This window comes from Protopterus annectens, chromosome 1.part0 (genome assembly GCF_019279795.1).
Source record: "Protopterus annectens isolate FY-2018-M chromosome 1.part0, PAN1.0, whole genome shotgun sequence".
Taxonomy (NCBI): Eukaryota; Metazoa; Chordata; order Ceratodontiformes; family Protopteridae; genus Protopterus; species Protopterus annectens.
In genome coordinates this window covers 686,048,375-686,063,682 of record NC_056725.1, presented here as the reverse complement: position 1 = coordinate 686,063,682, position 15,308 = coordinate 686,048,375, and the positions used below count along the sequence as shown (strand labels likewise).

Here is a 15,308-nt window from a genome sequence, read left to right as displayed (position 1 = left end):
ATCTGGAAGGGAATTTTTGTGAGTGAAGGGACTTTCCTCGAAAGGAATCTTGTAACCCTCGGATATGATCGACTGCACCCATTTGTCTTGTGAAAGGGAAAGCCAGGCTTCTGGGTACAGCGATAATCTTCCCCCGACTGCCTCCAAGGATGGACAGTCGGGCAACACCTCAGGGATGCTGGAAGGGCTTGTCAGAGAGAGGCTCTCTGCTGCCCTGGTTCTGCGGACCCCCTCTGCCCCTAGGGCGGCGTCTATTATTATTACCCCCTCTGCCTCTAGGGGTAAACTGACCACATGTGTCCGGCGTGACTCCCTGAGATTTACGGAACCACATCTTTCCCCCCTTCTGCCCTTTAGGGTAAGGTCTAGAAGGGGTGGAAAAACGGACTCCTACGGCAGAAAGAGTCTTGCCGTCTTGCTCACACCTGGTCAACGTATCCTTCATCTGAGGACCAAACAAAGTTGATCCATCGAAGGGAGAGTTTGTGAAGGACGCCTTAAAGGGATCTGCAAAATTACAGAGCCGCATCCAGGACTGACGTCTAAGAGCCACTCCTGTCCCTGCAGCTCTACTCGCTCCATCTGCTGCATACGAAATTAGCCGCATGGAGGAGTTGGTTATGGAGTTAAGGATTCCTAGCTGAGAAGCAATCTTGTCCTGAGCCCCTGCCGCTGTAGGATCCTGTACAACTTCACCTAATTCTTTAAGGATGTCCCTTTGAAGTCTGGTGAAGTGACATCAATAGTTCAGCGAACGCATGGCAAAGGTCGCTGAAGAAAACATCCACTTACCATACCTATCCATGGTCCTAGAATCCTTGTTAGGAGGATGGACTGGTACGGAAGGATCTGCAAGTTCCTTCTTGGTGGCAGCCGCCACCACCATGGCATCAACAGGGACACCTTTTGTAAGAAATTGTTTCTCGGAAGGGGCTGTAATAAATTTAGAAGGCCTCCTGGGAACTGGTTCCTCGGAATCAGGAGATGCCCATGCCTTCCGAGCTATCACCTCCATGAGGGGGTCAAAAGGCGGAGACACCCAGGAGGTGGAGGGTCGAGATCCAAACGCCTCTAGGTATACCGACTCATCCTCGGAGGGATTAATGGAGGGCCAGTTTCCCCTCTGTTTTAGGAGTTCTAGGATGTCTGAAAAAGAGACATCCTCAGAGGGGGATCTTGGGGACCCCTCCGACTCATCTAAGTCGGTATCTGAAGTTGTAGACTCAGGGGAGTCTAGGTGCTTCCTCTTACAGGTCCTCTTACGCGGAGGATCCCCTGACGGATCAGGAGAATCCTCGGAAGAGGGGGTTCTTCCCAGTGGGGAAACCTGAGGTGGTGGATCTCTCGGTCCGGGAGCAAGAGAGTGGGAAGAGACACCTACAGGCACCATAGAGGGAGGAGCTAACGGGATAGACTGCTGACTGAGCCCAGGGGCCAGCACACTCCTCATCACACCTCGAAGGCTCCCCTCCCAGGGAGATCGGAGAGACCCCGCTCCGAAGAAACAGGGGCTCCCGGGCCCACCGAAAGGGAAGGCTCTGAGGCAGATGTCGCAGCCGAGCTCACCAAGGCCAAAGCCCCAAGGGGAAGAGCGGGGTCGGACAAGGGTCTGAAGCCACTCACCCCCTCGGAGCAGGCCAGGGAAGCCCGACCACTGGATCCCTCCAAGGAAGGTCTCGAGGAGGAGATAAGAGTAGAAGCTGAAGGAGCAGAAAGGGGTGGTATCTGCCCCACAGCCATAGCAGTGACTATACCAATAGACTCCGGCTCCGAGCTCTGGAGGAGAGTCGAAGGAGGAACTTGAAGAGGGTGTGGACTAGCAGTCGTCTGTTGAGACGGACTATGAAGCATTTGGGCTAGTGCCTGTGATTTTAGCAATCTGCTTACCACTCTCTCCAAATCGTGGTCTGAGAGCCTGGAAGACCTAGATGATCGGCTCCGATGGCTCCGCTCCGAAAGAAGAGGAGAGGTTGGAGCCGACAGTATCGGCTCCAAAGAGGGAGACCTGGAACGCTTCCTCGACGGAACCATCGGAGCCGAAGAACCCTCGGTTCCAGATGGAGCCGACAACTTATCGGCTCCAAGCCTGGTCAAAGATGTATCGGCTCCGGCCGGAGCCAATACAGGCAAGGAAACAATGGTATCGGAGCCGGCGCCAATACCGAAGCCTTAGACACATGGTGGTCGGAGCCGACACCAATGTGGCAGTTAAAGTATCGGCGCAGATTTAGTCAAAATAATATCGGCTCCAGCCGGAGCCAATCTCGACTCCAAAGGAGTCAGAGCCAGGGCTGAAGGCTTAAAAGCAGAAGCCTTGGCCTTGGAGGTCTTAGAGGGCTGACCCGAAGCAGACTTGGTCGGGGAGCCCTCTGGTTTAAGTAAGCCCCTTAAGATTAGCTTATTTCTCCTTTCCTGCAGGACTCTCTGGCTGAAGGAGTGACAAATAGCACAGGAGTCCTGCAGGTGGAGAGGTCCCAGGCAATAAATACAAGAAGTGTGACCGTCTGTCAGAGACATCTTCTGACAGCACGAGTCACACTTCTTGAAGCCTGAGACCCTCTGTTCTTTGGACATGGTGAAAGTACACAAACACTCTACTCACACAGTCCCAGACCCAGAAATTTAACTTAAAAAGGGAGAAAACAAACTCACACGCACACCCTGACAAGAAGGGATGGAAGGGAGTAAAGGCCCGACTAATATAAAATAACTAGGGAAACAGTAAACTATGAGTCAGAGACTCTAAAACTATCTAAAAGTGACAGAATACTAAAAATCTGTGAGAAATATATGGAATGGGGTGAGTAAATTCAGAATTATAAACTACTTACCAAGAGCTGGTAAAAGGAGGACCTCATCAGCGAAGCGGCAAACGAGATCTGGGTATTTACCGCCTTGCATCATGGGATATGGGGCTGCCTCGAGCTGGTAAAAGTGACTCTCGAGCTTAGCAAGTGCCGAGTCGGAGCCGAGGATCAGCTCCGAACCCATCCAGCAAGAATGAAGGCGAGATTGACAACTTAACATCAGTAGTTAAGGCTACCAAAAAAGGGTAAAGGGGTGGAAAGTAACAGTGACTAGAAAAATGTCACATATAGGAGAAGGCAGAAGAGAGGGAGAGAGACAGAGCGATAAGTAACCTAATAAAAAGCGGTTACCAAGTGAAAAAAGGGAAAGTTTACTAATAAGGGGAGAGAGGTCAACAATAAGGCACTAAAAGTTGAAAAACATCAAAGCAAAAGGTAATAATTAAAGAAATATGAACAGACGATCCAAGAGCTCTAAGGATAACCACGTCTTTCAGAAAGTGACAAATGAGATCTGGGAGTACAGGGAGAGATGCATTGTGGGTAAGGGGAGTGTCCAAGAGCTGCTTTGGTTGCCATGAGCTTAGTAACAGCCGAGTCGGACCAGAGGATTGGATCCGTAACCCATATCTGTGAGAAAGAGATTAAAAAAACTGACAATATCAGATCTTTAGTTTTCAACGCATCCTTATGGAAACTACTTCTTTACATCTCAGTGTAAAGGGGTTTGACAAGAATATCCTTAAAAGTTTAATAAACCTCTATGCGTAGCCCATGCAAGTCTGGGCTTTCCCTGGAGACATACTACTAATAGCATGTCTAATTTCATCCAGTTGAAGAGGTTTATTAATAATTTCCCAATACTGGGTTGAGATCTTTCTTAAAGGCAAGGAAGTCAGATATTTATTTATTATTTATTTATTTGACATTTTGTTAACCAGGTTGGTCCAGCTGGGCATGAGCCCGTTTTCAGTGGAGACCTGAGGAGAAAAGCTCCAATTACAAAAACAATTAGGATAACTTAGGTAACAAAGCATAGAAAGTACCATAACCAATTATAACTCCATAACATAAGGCCAACATGGGAGGACTTTGGCTGACAAAATTTGCAGACGACTGCAAACTGGGCGCCATAGGGGAAAGTGCATCGGACACGGATATCCTTCAGAAGGGACTCACGGAAACAGATAGCTGGTGCCAGAGCCATGGCCTGAAGTTAAACGCCAAAAAATGTATAGTCATACCCTTCGGGGAAAAACAAGGTAACCCCAAGCTACCATATAGGTGGCAATTCACTAAGCACAGAAGAGGTTATCAGGGACCTGGGGACCCAGGTTGACAGTGGCCTTTCTTTTGACACTCACGTTGCTAAAGTGGTTAGAAAGACCTTCTACATTGCCCACCTGATCATGAAGGATTCACATCCAGATCTAGTGAGGTCATTGTTCCCCTGTACTCTTCACTTATCAGACCAATGATCGAGTACAATGCCCCATTCGGGATGTATCTCACCCGACATCTGCAGCAATTGGAGAGACCCCAAAAGTTCCTCACCAAAAGGATAAAGGGACTCCAAAATCTGTCATATGCTGCCAGATTGAAGAAACTCCAGCTCTATTCAGTCGCATACCGTCTGCTCAGAGGTGACATGTGCCTGACATACAAGGCCATGTCCAACCCGGAATTAATGGACATGCTCCACCTCAAAAAATCCAAATCCACCAAAACCACTAGAGCAAGCGACTTAAACCTTAGCACGGACATAAATAGGACGTGCTGGAGGGATCACTCAGAGACTCCCTATGCTGTGGAATAAAATCCCGGTCCATGTGAGGCAGAGCACCTCGCTGGCTCTGTTCAAGAGAAATCTTGACCTGTGGATGGGAGATCGTAGGTTTACCCCGGGAATCATCTCTGTGTCACTGCTGGACAGAGGCACAACAAACTAATGGGCACAGTATTTTTTCATATAAGGGGTGGCGTAAGCCACAAAAATTTGGGCTAGGCTTATAAATGCCTTAGGGCAGATAGCCTAGTATAAACCTATGAACCTATGAACATATTAATACAAATTATGATTCAAACATATTCAAATTACAGCAGGAGGGTTTTCTCAAAGAAATGAGTATATGAACCCCTAATGTGTTTTTTTTTTTTTTTTTTTTGTACAAAAAACAAGTTATATACAAGTGATCAAATAAGAGCTATATAAGTGAATCAGAATTTATTGCATAGGCTTTGTAGGAAGGTATAGGTGCTTTCAGGAGTTCAGAGATATCCCAGTACCATTTCCATTCTCCTCATACTGAATCCTTCCCAAGGGTAGAAGTGTACTTTGTAAAGATCTTACTAAGCTCTATTGGGTTATATGTAAACTTAACATTACTCCCAAATACCTGGAAAAAAAGTAATTTCAGGAGTCCTCGCTCAGCACTTACTACCCAGACTTTTCTGGGATTTGATGCCCTTGGCCTAGTAATAAAGCTTAGACCTTTCCCATTTGCTGTGCACAGCCTCTAATAGTAAGGTTTTACAGGCTTTTTTGAGCATTAAAACATTCATATGCATGTTCATTTCTGTATAAGCATGTAATTTGTACTCTGCTTCAAAATAGCAGAGCAAGTCTTCTTTTGCAGCTATGTCCAAATGTGTTTTTAGTTTGTCAGCTCCACTCTGAAATTACCACTACAAAGCAGTAACTATACGCAGTACTGAAAGTATATTCTAGAAAAAGCATTAATGACACCAGGCATTATACAGTGTATTCATCTTTCTGGATTTATATTAATAAAACAAAACATTAAACAAAATGTGTTTATATATGAGAATGTACAGTACTAGATATTCTGAACCTACATAATGGCAATGTTTGTCTCAGAAAGAATAACTTATTAATTACCATTAACCAAAGAAAACAGTAATAAAAAAAAACTAACCAGTCAGAGATGCAGATGTCTGGCTGGTAGCAATCTAGTAACTCTTCCCACAGTCCTTCTTTAAGAAGATCAACAATCTGATACTTCCAACACCAACTGAAAGAAGAATAATAAAGACAATAAATGTTTACCCAACAAACTATACGGAACAGTAACGGATTTGCAATGATAATGTCTTATTAGCATACCAACTAAAAACACAGATACATTTTTTTATGTTGATTTAACCAGTTGAGTCCTAAGGCAGCAAAAACATTGAAAAAGCAAGAATAACATTGTATTATGTTACCACCAGGCTCAATACTGGTTTTGTGAACATAGTCCATTTAGATGTGAGACAGTACAATTGTACAAGTCCTATTTACCTGTAACAGTAGATAATTAAATTCCTCACAGCCTCAGTGGCATTTTGGGATATCTGACAAGCTAACAGAGTATGGGCCAGCTTTGAAAAGCTCATACTCCTCTCCTTTTCTCCTCCAATGACAGGTGATTGGCTGAGCATATCCTGAGAGGGACCCCTTCATCTGTCACAGGATACGAGTGTTCAGGCTTTTTTACATCCACAAAGGAGGAGAGGAAAGTACCTGAAGCCAGAATCATCTAGCAAGAGTAAATTCACAGCCAGTCCCAATCAAACCACCGAATCAAAGAGATTGAAACTCACCTCTACTATGCAGATGGTGAGTGATTGCTGCCATTGAGAAATTTGAGTTTCTACTTGTTACAGATAAAGAGGACTTGCACAACTGTACTATATTCATCACTACCATTGCCTCAGTGGAATCTCTGGGTAGAGTCTCAAAGCTACCCTACTTGGGAGGTGGAAAGATAAGGATCCAGGATCCCCTGGAGAGTAGTCCTATTAAAGCCAGTTCTGGACCTTGAAAAAAGAATCTAGCTTGTAGTGCTTTAAGCTATGAACAGAGAACTAGGTTGCTGCCTCCAGAATAATTCAATCCCACCCCTTCCCAATATGCTATTGAGGATCAGGCCCTAGTCGAGTGAGCCTTAACATTGCTTGGAAGAGATTTATCATGGTGTGAGTAACAGAAAACAATGGCAGAGGACAAAAATCGTTAACACTGAGACAACCATCGTGCAATAGTTTGTTTACAGTTAGGTTGAGCTTCCTTATCTCCCACATACGAGACAAACTATCCCTAAAGGTCTTTGTTCTGCTCAGCTAGTATGTGGAATCTTTTCTCCCTTGTGTTTTTGGATTAGGATACAACACTAGAAGACTGATGGCTTGACTCAATGTAAATTCAGAAACAGCTTTAGGCATGAATGATGGATTAATGTGGCACATCACAGCTTGCAGCTTAGAGACTTGCCTTGCAGATGGCAGAGCAAGGAGTAAAACAGTCTTCTATGTAATGAACTACAGATCAGCCTAAGAGGCAGGTGCACAAGGAGCTAAGGTCTTTTTTTTTTTTTTTTTTTTTTTTTAAGAACAAAGTTGAGATCACAAGGAGGAGAAATTTTCTTTCAAGGGGTCTCATGTGCAACATTGCTTCATAAAACCTTTTGACCACAAATGAAAGAGTGGGAAGATCCATGGATAAGCAAGCTGAGAAGGCTGCAAGATCCACTTTGATGGAATCATGTGAAAAAATATCTCTAAGTAGCTCTCACAAATATTTCAAAGCCACTGGGGTCGAAACCTTTTTGGGACTGCTTATTGGGTAGGCACCACCTAGAAAACCAAACATCAAGATCTTCTAGTTGCAGGCTTTCTTGCCTCCTTAAGTAACTACAGAGGTCTGAAGAGGAAAAAGGGAGTCAGAGACAGTTGATCCCCTCCACAGCAGTTACTGTTTCACAAACCTCCGAACCAGTACCTGGAAATCCATTGGAATGAATATTCTGGGTCTACCAATCCTTCAAAGTACCACTGAATTGTTCTCGTGTTTGCTGGCTAATGATATCATGAAGATCACTGATGCCAGGAGGCCTAGAATTTTGAGGAACTCTCCTGCTGAGGCCACATTTAGAAGAGAAAAAAAATTCCCTAATAAGTCAGAAATTTGTCTTCTGGCAGGAAGGCCATCCTTTTTTAAAATGTCTATCCAACACCCTAGGAAAACAATTTGTTGAGTGTATGTGAAGAAGGAATTTTGAAGGTTCAATTTGAAGTCCAGGTGGGAAAGGAAGGATGCAACCTTGTCTATGGACACCAAGCGTGTGGATGGAGAATCTGTACAAATCAGCAAGTCATCCAAATAAAGAAAAATGTGAATATTTAGGGTTCCTCAACAGGCAACCACTGTGGCCAGACACTAACACTCAAGGTGCAGTAGATGCCCCAAAGGGTAATGCAACAAAACTAATAATGTCAGCCAAACTGGGAGCAATAGGAATATAATAAGCATCCTGGAGATCTAGAATCACCATGAAACAGTGGTCTGGAAGTAATGCTAGGACAGTGTGTAAGGTGGGCAATTTTTATTTATTTATTTTTATTTATTTTACATTTGTTGACCGGGCTAGTCCGACTGGATGCATGTCCATTTTCAGCAGAGGCTCGGGGAGAAAAACTGCAGGTAAACAGAAACATTAAAAACATGTTACAATTATAATTTTGACAAAGAGTACATAAGCAAACAATAATAAACATGTTCCACAGGTTTGAGTTAAACCCTGGTGAAAGCTAGGGGTAAATTAAACAGTAGCTGATTAATAGATTTTAAACAATCTAGAAGAGAGTTAGCCAGGCTTGATACAATGGCATAGCCAGTTTAGTGCCAGATGTTGTTTGACTCTAGCTTTAAACTGACCTAGGGAGGAGAGTAAAGTAAAGTCAGCTGGAAGTGAGTTCCAGGATCTGCCAACAGAGTTTGAGAGTCACCAGCTGCATTGTTAATTTTGCTTGTCTGAATTAGTAAGTAGTCTGCTAGAGGATCTATGCAGTCGCGGACTGTGATAGAGGGTGATAACATTTTTAAGTGCAGGAGTGTTATCCGGATTATAAAGGATTTTATAAGCCATGATCAGTTGGATATACTGAATTAGACTGGGTAGTTCAAGCCACCCAAGCTGGTTAAGATTGATGCAATGATGTGTCCTAAAAGGCAGCCCAGTGCAAACCTGGCGATGTGATTACAGCAGGTTAAGAGTTTGTCAAGTACAGTCTTGTTTATATTAGAGAGTATAGGGGATGCGTACAGAAGTGTTGAGAGAAGGTGAGAGCGAGCTATGTCAATTTCAGCTGGAGGGATTAGGGAGGCTTCTATTCTGTAAAGTGACCCTAGTTTTTTATTGATGGTTTTGATCAATTGGTTTACATGTAGTTCGAATTTTAGACTGTTATCTATAATGACACCTAGTAGTTTTGTAGAGGGATCAGGGGAGATTAATGTGCCATCATTTGCATTTATGGTAAAGGTAAAAGCAGGAGACCTTTGTGTTGGTGAGAATAACAGCATTTTAGTTTTTTGGGGATTTTAGTATCAAACGACGTTCAGAAAGCCAGTTTTCTATAGTGTTAAAGGTGGACTGGGTAGCAGACCATAAGTCTGTTGGAGATGTGGCAGAGCAGATCAGGGTGGAGTCATCAGCATATTGGATACAGCTGACTTTTGGGATGACATTATACAGGTCGTTAATGAAGATGGAAAAAGTACAGTTTTGTACCTACCATAAATGTAGATGTTCGAGTGCTCATACAGCTACAGTCATAACAGATGGGTTATCCTGCCGTCAGGCAGGTCCTCGGTCGGCCGAATTCTAAAGTCTAGGTCCGGCGTCGGTTGTCATCGCTTCCTACCTGACGTCAGTGCGGCAGGGGTATAAAAGAGCCAGCCGACGCCATCTTCTTCAGCTTTTCTTGCCCCAGATGTCAGGTGCCCCCAGAAGGAAGGCAAAACATAAACTTATGTAATCATGCAATATAGAATAATCAAAAAACAGTAGTTGCAAGCAAATACACCATAAAAAAATACCCCAAATAGGTTGAATGAGAAGGTGTTTGTCATAAGGCCTGTCCTAAGAGGGGATGGAGGGGGGGAAACCTGGACTGCAGCTGTATGAGCACTCGAACATCTACATTTATGGTAGGTACAAAACTGTACTATGTTCATTGTGCATACAGCTGCAGTCATAACAGATGGGAAGAATCCCAAAGCTAAGTAGTAGGGGTGGCAGGCACTAAGAGGAACTAGGAGGAGCAAGGATGCCCTGCAAGACAGCTGTGGCAAATCCCGCTCTAGATTTAGAGTAAAGTGGAAGGTGATAGTGTTTGGAGAAAGTGTGCACTGAACTCCAAGTGGCTGCTTCCAAAATGTTCTTGGTAGGAACCCCCCTGAGGAAAGCTGCAGAGGTAGCTGTGGCCCTTGTGGAGTGGGATATGATGCTTGAAGGCACAGCTTTTCCATGAAATGAGTAACAAAAGTGTATGCAGTGGGCTATCCATTTTGAGATTGTCTGTTTGGAGATAGCCTTTCCTTGAGCACCTGTAGCATAGGACACAAAGAGTTGCTCGGATTTCCTGAATGGCTTTGTCCTGTCCAAATAATAACGAAGTTGTCTGTGAATGTCCAAGGAATGCAGTAGTCTTTCCCCTTTGTTTTGTGGGTTAGGATAAAAGGTAGGTAAGTGTATAGTCTGATTCAAGGCTACACTGGATACTACCTTTGGCATAAAGGTAGGGTTGGTTCGTAAGGAAACTCTGTCCTGATGGAAAATGATGAAAGGTTGCGCAGCCATGAGGGCCTGTAGTTCCGAAACCCTGCATGCTGAGGTGATAGCCAGAAGAAAGGCTGTTTTCCATGACAAGTATTGTAGTTCTGTTGAAGCAGCTGGCTCAAATGGAGGAAGGGTCAGCTTTTCCAATATGAAGTTGAGGTCCCAAGCAGGGACTGGTGGTTTCCTTGGGGGTCTTATATTCTTTGCCCCTCTGAGGAACTGTCTTAAGAGGGGATGAGAGAATAAAGGAGGATCTGTGTTGTATTGTGCAGAAATGGCTGAAGCGTGGATTTTGATGGAGGAGAAGGAAAGTCCACTGTTTAACATCTCAGCTAGGTACTGTAAAATTTGAGGTAAATTTATTACCCAAGGATTCTGGCCCTTTTTCTGATTCCAGGCACAAAATCGTTTCCATTTGGCGGAGTAGGCTTTTCTAGTAGAAGGTCTTCTGGCCTCCAAGATGACATTCTGCACCTCCTTGGAGAGGAGGGTCTGTTGTGAAATCAAGGGATTCTCCATGCAGCTAGATTCAGGGTTTTGAGCTGGCTGTGAAGAGTTTTGAAGTTGTGCTGGGACAACAGAAGAGGCACTAGAGGTAGGATCCATGGTGGGGAATGTGTCAGGCTCTTCAGGAGCGGATACCAGTGTTGTCTTGGCCAATCTGGAGCAATGAGAATCATTTTTGGCCTCTCTGCTCTGGCTTTTAATAGAACTCTGGGCAGCAGAGGAAGAGGCGGAAAGGCATAGACGGTCAACGTTGTCCAATTGAAAGAAAGTGCGTCCACTTTCCAGGCCTGTGGATGATAGGTCCTTGAACAAAATTTTTTCAATTGGTAATTTCTGTGGGTAGCAAAGAGATCTACGTCTGGCTGTCCCCATGCCTGAGTAATCTTTGTGAAAACTTGAGGATGCAACCTCCATTCGTGTGGATCTGTCATATTTCTGCTTAGGCTGTCTGCCAGTGTGTTTTCCTTCCCTAGCAGGAATTGTGCCTGAAGTTGGATTTGCAATTCCAGAGCTGTGTTCCATAGGGTCATGGCTAGTCTGCACAGGGGGTATGAATGAGTTCCCCCTTGTTTGTTTATGTACCACATCACTGTGGTGTTGTCTGTCCTTATCAGTATCTGGCCTGGATGCAGTAGGTCTTTGAAGGCCATAATAGCATTTTGCACTGCTAGCATTTCCTCTTGGTTGATGTGTAGGTGCTTCTCTTTTTGGGACCATTTTCCCTGAATGCACTGATCTGTCATGTTTGCCCCCCAGGCATAGTCCGAGGCGTCTGCTGTGATGATTTGAGTTGCTTGAGGTACGCAGAAAGGGAGACCTATGTTTCTTTGACATGCTTGAGCCCACCACAGAAATTCCTTTTGAAGACATGGAATGAGTGGTATAATTGTTTCCAAACTGTGGCTGTGTTGAGACCATAAGTTTTTTAGGTACCATTGAAGTTTCCTCATATGCAGCTTTGCACATGGGATCAGAAGGATGCAAGATGCCATGAATCCCAGAGCCTGCAGGACTTTCCTTGCAGTCAGCCTGGTGAAGGTTGCCATTTTGCTGAAGTATTGAGATAGTTGCCCTTGTTTGTCTGGCGTGAGGTAGGCCATCTGGGTGGTTGTATTCAAGCTGGCACCCAGGAAAATTATTTTTTGAGAGGGTATTAGTTTTGATTTCTTTTTGTTGACTGTGTATCCCAGAAAGTTTAAACGTTTTATTACAAACGCCAGGTGTTTCAGAAGTATGTCCTTGCTGTCCGCTTGGATCAGGCAGTCGTCCAGATATGGGTATATTTGTATTCCTTGAAGTCTGCAGAAGGCAATTACTGATGCCAGGCATTTCGTAAACACTCTGGGCGCAGTAGATAAGCCAAAGGGCAATGCAGAGAATTAATAATGGGTTGAACCTGCAAGAAATCTGAGGTATCTTCTGCAATCTTGTCTGATAGGGGTATGCCTCCTTGAGGTCCAATGTTACCAGCCAAGACTCCTTGCCCAGCATGGGAAGAAACTGCTGTAATGTGAGCATCTTGAATTTTGGTACCTGCAAATATGTGTTTAGGATGGATAGGTCTAAAATAGGTCTCCAATCTTTGTCTTTCCTTGGTACCAGGAATAGTCTGGAATAAAACCCTTGACCTTGTTCTTTTGCAGGTACCTCTTGAATAGCTTTCATGTCCATGAGAGCCGAAATTTGTTTTTGTGCCTCTGCCCTTTGATTTTGTGGCAGATTTGGCATGCCTCTCATTTTTGGAAGGGTGTGAAAGTGGAATCTGTAGCCTCTGTCTATAATGTCCAGAATCCATTTGTCTTTTGTGACAATATGCCAATTTTTTGAGAATAATGCCAGTTTTCCGCCCAAAGGTGCTGCCATTAAAGCTTTGCTTGACAGATAAAGGGGGAAGTCATTGTGTCTGCTTTCTGAATGACTGTGATCTATCTTCTCCACCTCTTGGGGTTGGTGCTTGCCATTGTCTGGCTCTGAATGATCCTTGAAGTTGTCCTCTACCCCTCGGGCGTCTGTATCTGCCTCTTTGAGGTCTGTCCGTGGCTGGAAAGGACCAATTTTTTGAAGGCCAGTTTCTGCTGAAATGTGGAGGTTGTACCTGCAGGAAATCTTTTACTGTTTGCATTGATCTTGCTTTTTCCTCCATTTTCTTTAGTACCTCCTCAGCTTTAACACCAAACAATACATATTTTTGAAGAGGTGCATCTAGTAATTTAGCTTTGACATGATCTGGTAAGGCTTGCTCTTTGAGCCAAGCATGTCTACGTATGACTGACCCTGTAACAGCAGCTCTACATGAGGCCTCTAAAGCATCAAAACCACACTGCAAGGTATGTTTACCCACTTGCTCTGCACCATGCAACAAATCCTGCAACTCTTTTAAATCTGGTTGTTCTGGTTGTGTCATTTTGCTTTTCAACTTAGATAACAAAAACTGTTGATACTTTAACATATGAAACTGACAGTTTAATGCCCTCATGGTTAAAGTGGCCGAGGTATACACCTTTTTCCTCCACCTTTCTAAAGCTCTGGAATCTCTCTCTGAAGGTAATGGGTTTTTAGCAGTACAGGCCTTAATTCCCTTGGGACCCTGTGAAATAGTTTCTGGGTCAGCAGTATGGCTTTTATATAGGAACTGGTGTGAATCAGGGACCCGGTAATACCGGTCTGGTTTAACAGGAGCTGGAGGTAAAGAATCTGGGTTGAGGCTGGCTTCTGTGTACACATCATCTAATATATCTAAAACAGGAGGGATAGCCAGGGGCCTATGCTGGGGGAGCAAGAGAAAATCCCTGAGCCTTTTCTTGGAATCTGAGTAATCTTGGCCTTCCCAGTGAAAGTGCTCCCTCAAGGTATGCAGGGTTTCCCCAAAAGAGTAGTCCTCAGGGGGGAGACCGAGGGAATAGACTCCTCTGCATCAGAGTCATCAAAAGGAGAATATGTATAGTCCTGGTCCTCAGAATGTTCAGAGGTAATAGAGGCTTGATCTGAGGAAGGGTAGTCTTCCTCTAATCTGGGCCTTTTGTCCGAGGGGGGTTGAGAACCCCTGATAAGAGTAATCAAATCCTCAGCCATTTTGAGCATCTGTTTTTTAGGCATGGGGCCTTGAGAGGGGGTCTGAGGTCCCTGTTTTTTAGTTTTCATGGCTGCTTTAGATTTTGTGAAAGCTTTAATAGAGAAGGAGGAAGGCCTGAAGACACCTTGAGAAATGGCAGGCCTGTCTAAACTCTGAGTTTCCCTGCCAAGAGTGGCGTCGGCATCTGTAGTTGGAATGGGGACCGAGGAGCCTGCGACCTCGGGTACTGAAGACACCGGTAATGAAGTGTCATCGGTACTCAGGGGCTGCGTAGGTGCCTCGCTGAGAACCGGAGAACCGGTAGTCGGCCTTAGCGTGGTGTCAGTAGAAGTCGCGGACCTCGTATGTCGGTCCTTATCTTTGCGTCTTTTACTCAAAACTGGAGTCGGAGTATCCGACGACATAATGTAATTAAATTTTTTACCAAAATAGTGAAGGGCGAACTCCGCCCGACGCTTAATAGTGCATTTGTTGAATCTAGCACAAAAACGGCAGGCCAAGACATTGTGGTCTGGGCCTAAGCAAGGAATACAGTAAGAGTGGAAATCCTTATGCGGTATTTGCTTCCCGCATGAAATGCAATTATTAACTTTGTCTGACATCGGTCTGAGGCAAGAAAAGTTTCCCCAACGGGGTACTTAGCTTTCAAGAAGACTTCGGCTGAAATATTTTCGTAAATCTCAGGAGCTGGCCGACCGGCACTTACGAACTGCTTCTGCTTCGGGCACCGCGCGGCAAGAAAGACTGAAGAAGATGGCGTCGGCTGGCTCTTTTATACCCCTGCCGCACTGTCGTCAGGGAGGAAGCGACGACAACCGACGCCGGACCTAGACTTTGGAATTCGGCCGACCGAGGACCCGCCTGACAGCAGGATAACCCATCTGTTATGACTGCAGCTGTATGCACGATAAACATCAGCAGGGGCCCTAGTATAGAGCCTTGTGGTACTCCAAGGGTGTTGGGTAGTAGGTTAGAGAGTTTGTTCTGCCAAAGAACAGCCTGCTGTCTCCCATTCAGGTAGGATGTAAACCATTGAAGGGCCTCAGTATCTAAATAGAATGTTTGCAGGGTGTGTATTAGAAGTTGGTGGTCAACCATGTTGAATGCCTTGGAAAGATCCAAGAACAGGGTGGAGGATATGTGATTGTTGTTGCGATTATGGTTTATGGTGTTGGTGAAAGCTAGAAGGGCTGAAGTAGTGCTGTGGTGTGGCAGAAGCCGTACTGGGTATCTGCCATGAGGTGATTCTGGATTAGGTGGTGCATGAGTTGTCTGTGAATACATTTTTCCATAATCTTT

The 15,308-nt window shown here is 44.7% G+C and overlaps 1 protein-coding gene across 1 annotated transcript in view; it reads right to left on the bottom strand.

The window, feature by feature from the left end:
• LOC122794063 (F-box only protein 2-like) overlaps positions 1 to 15,308 on the bottom strand; it is a 1,235,408-nt gene that overhangs the window by 471,971 nt on the left and 748,129 nt on the right. Inside the window, exon 3 of the mRNA XM_044062201.1 lies at positions 5,744 to 5,839. Within this exon, the coding sequence (XP_043918136.1) occupies positions 5,744 to 5,839 (96 nt within the window). The remainder of the gene's footprint in view (positions 1 to 5,743; positions 5,840 to 15,308) is intronic.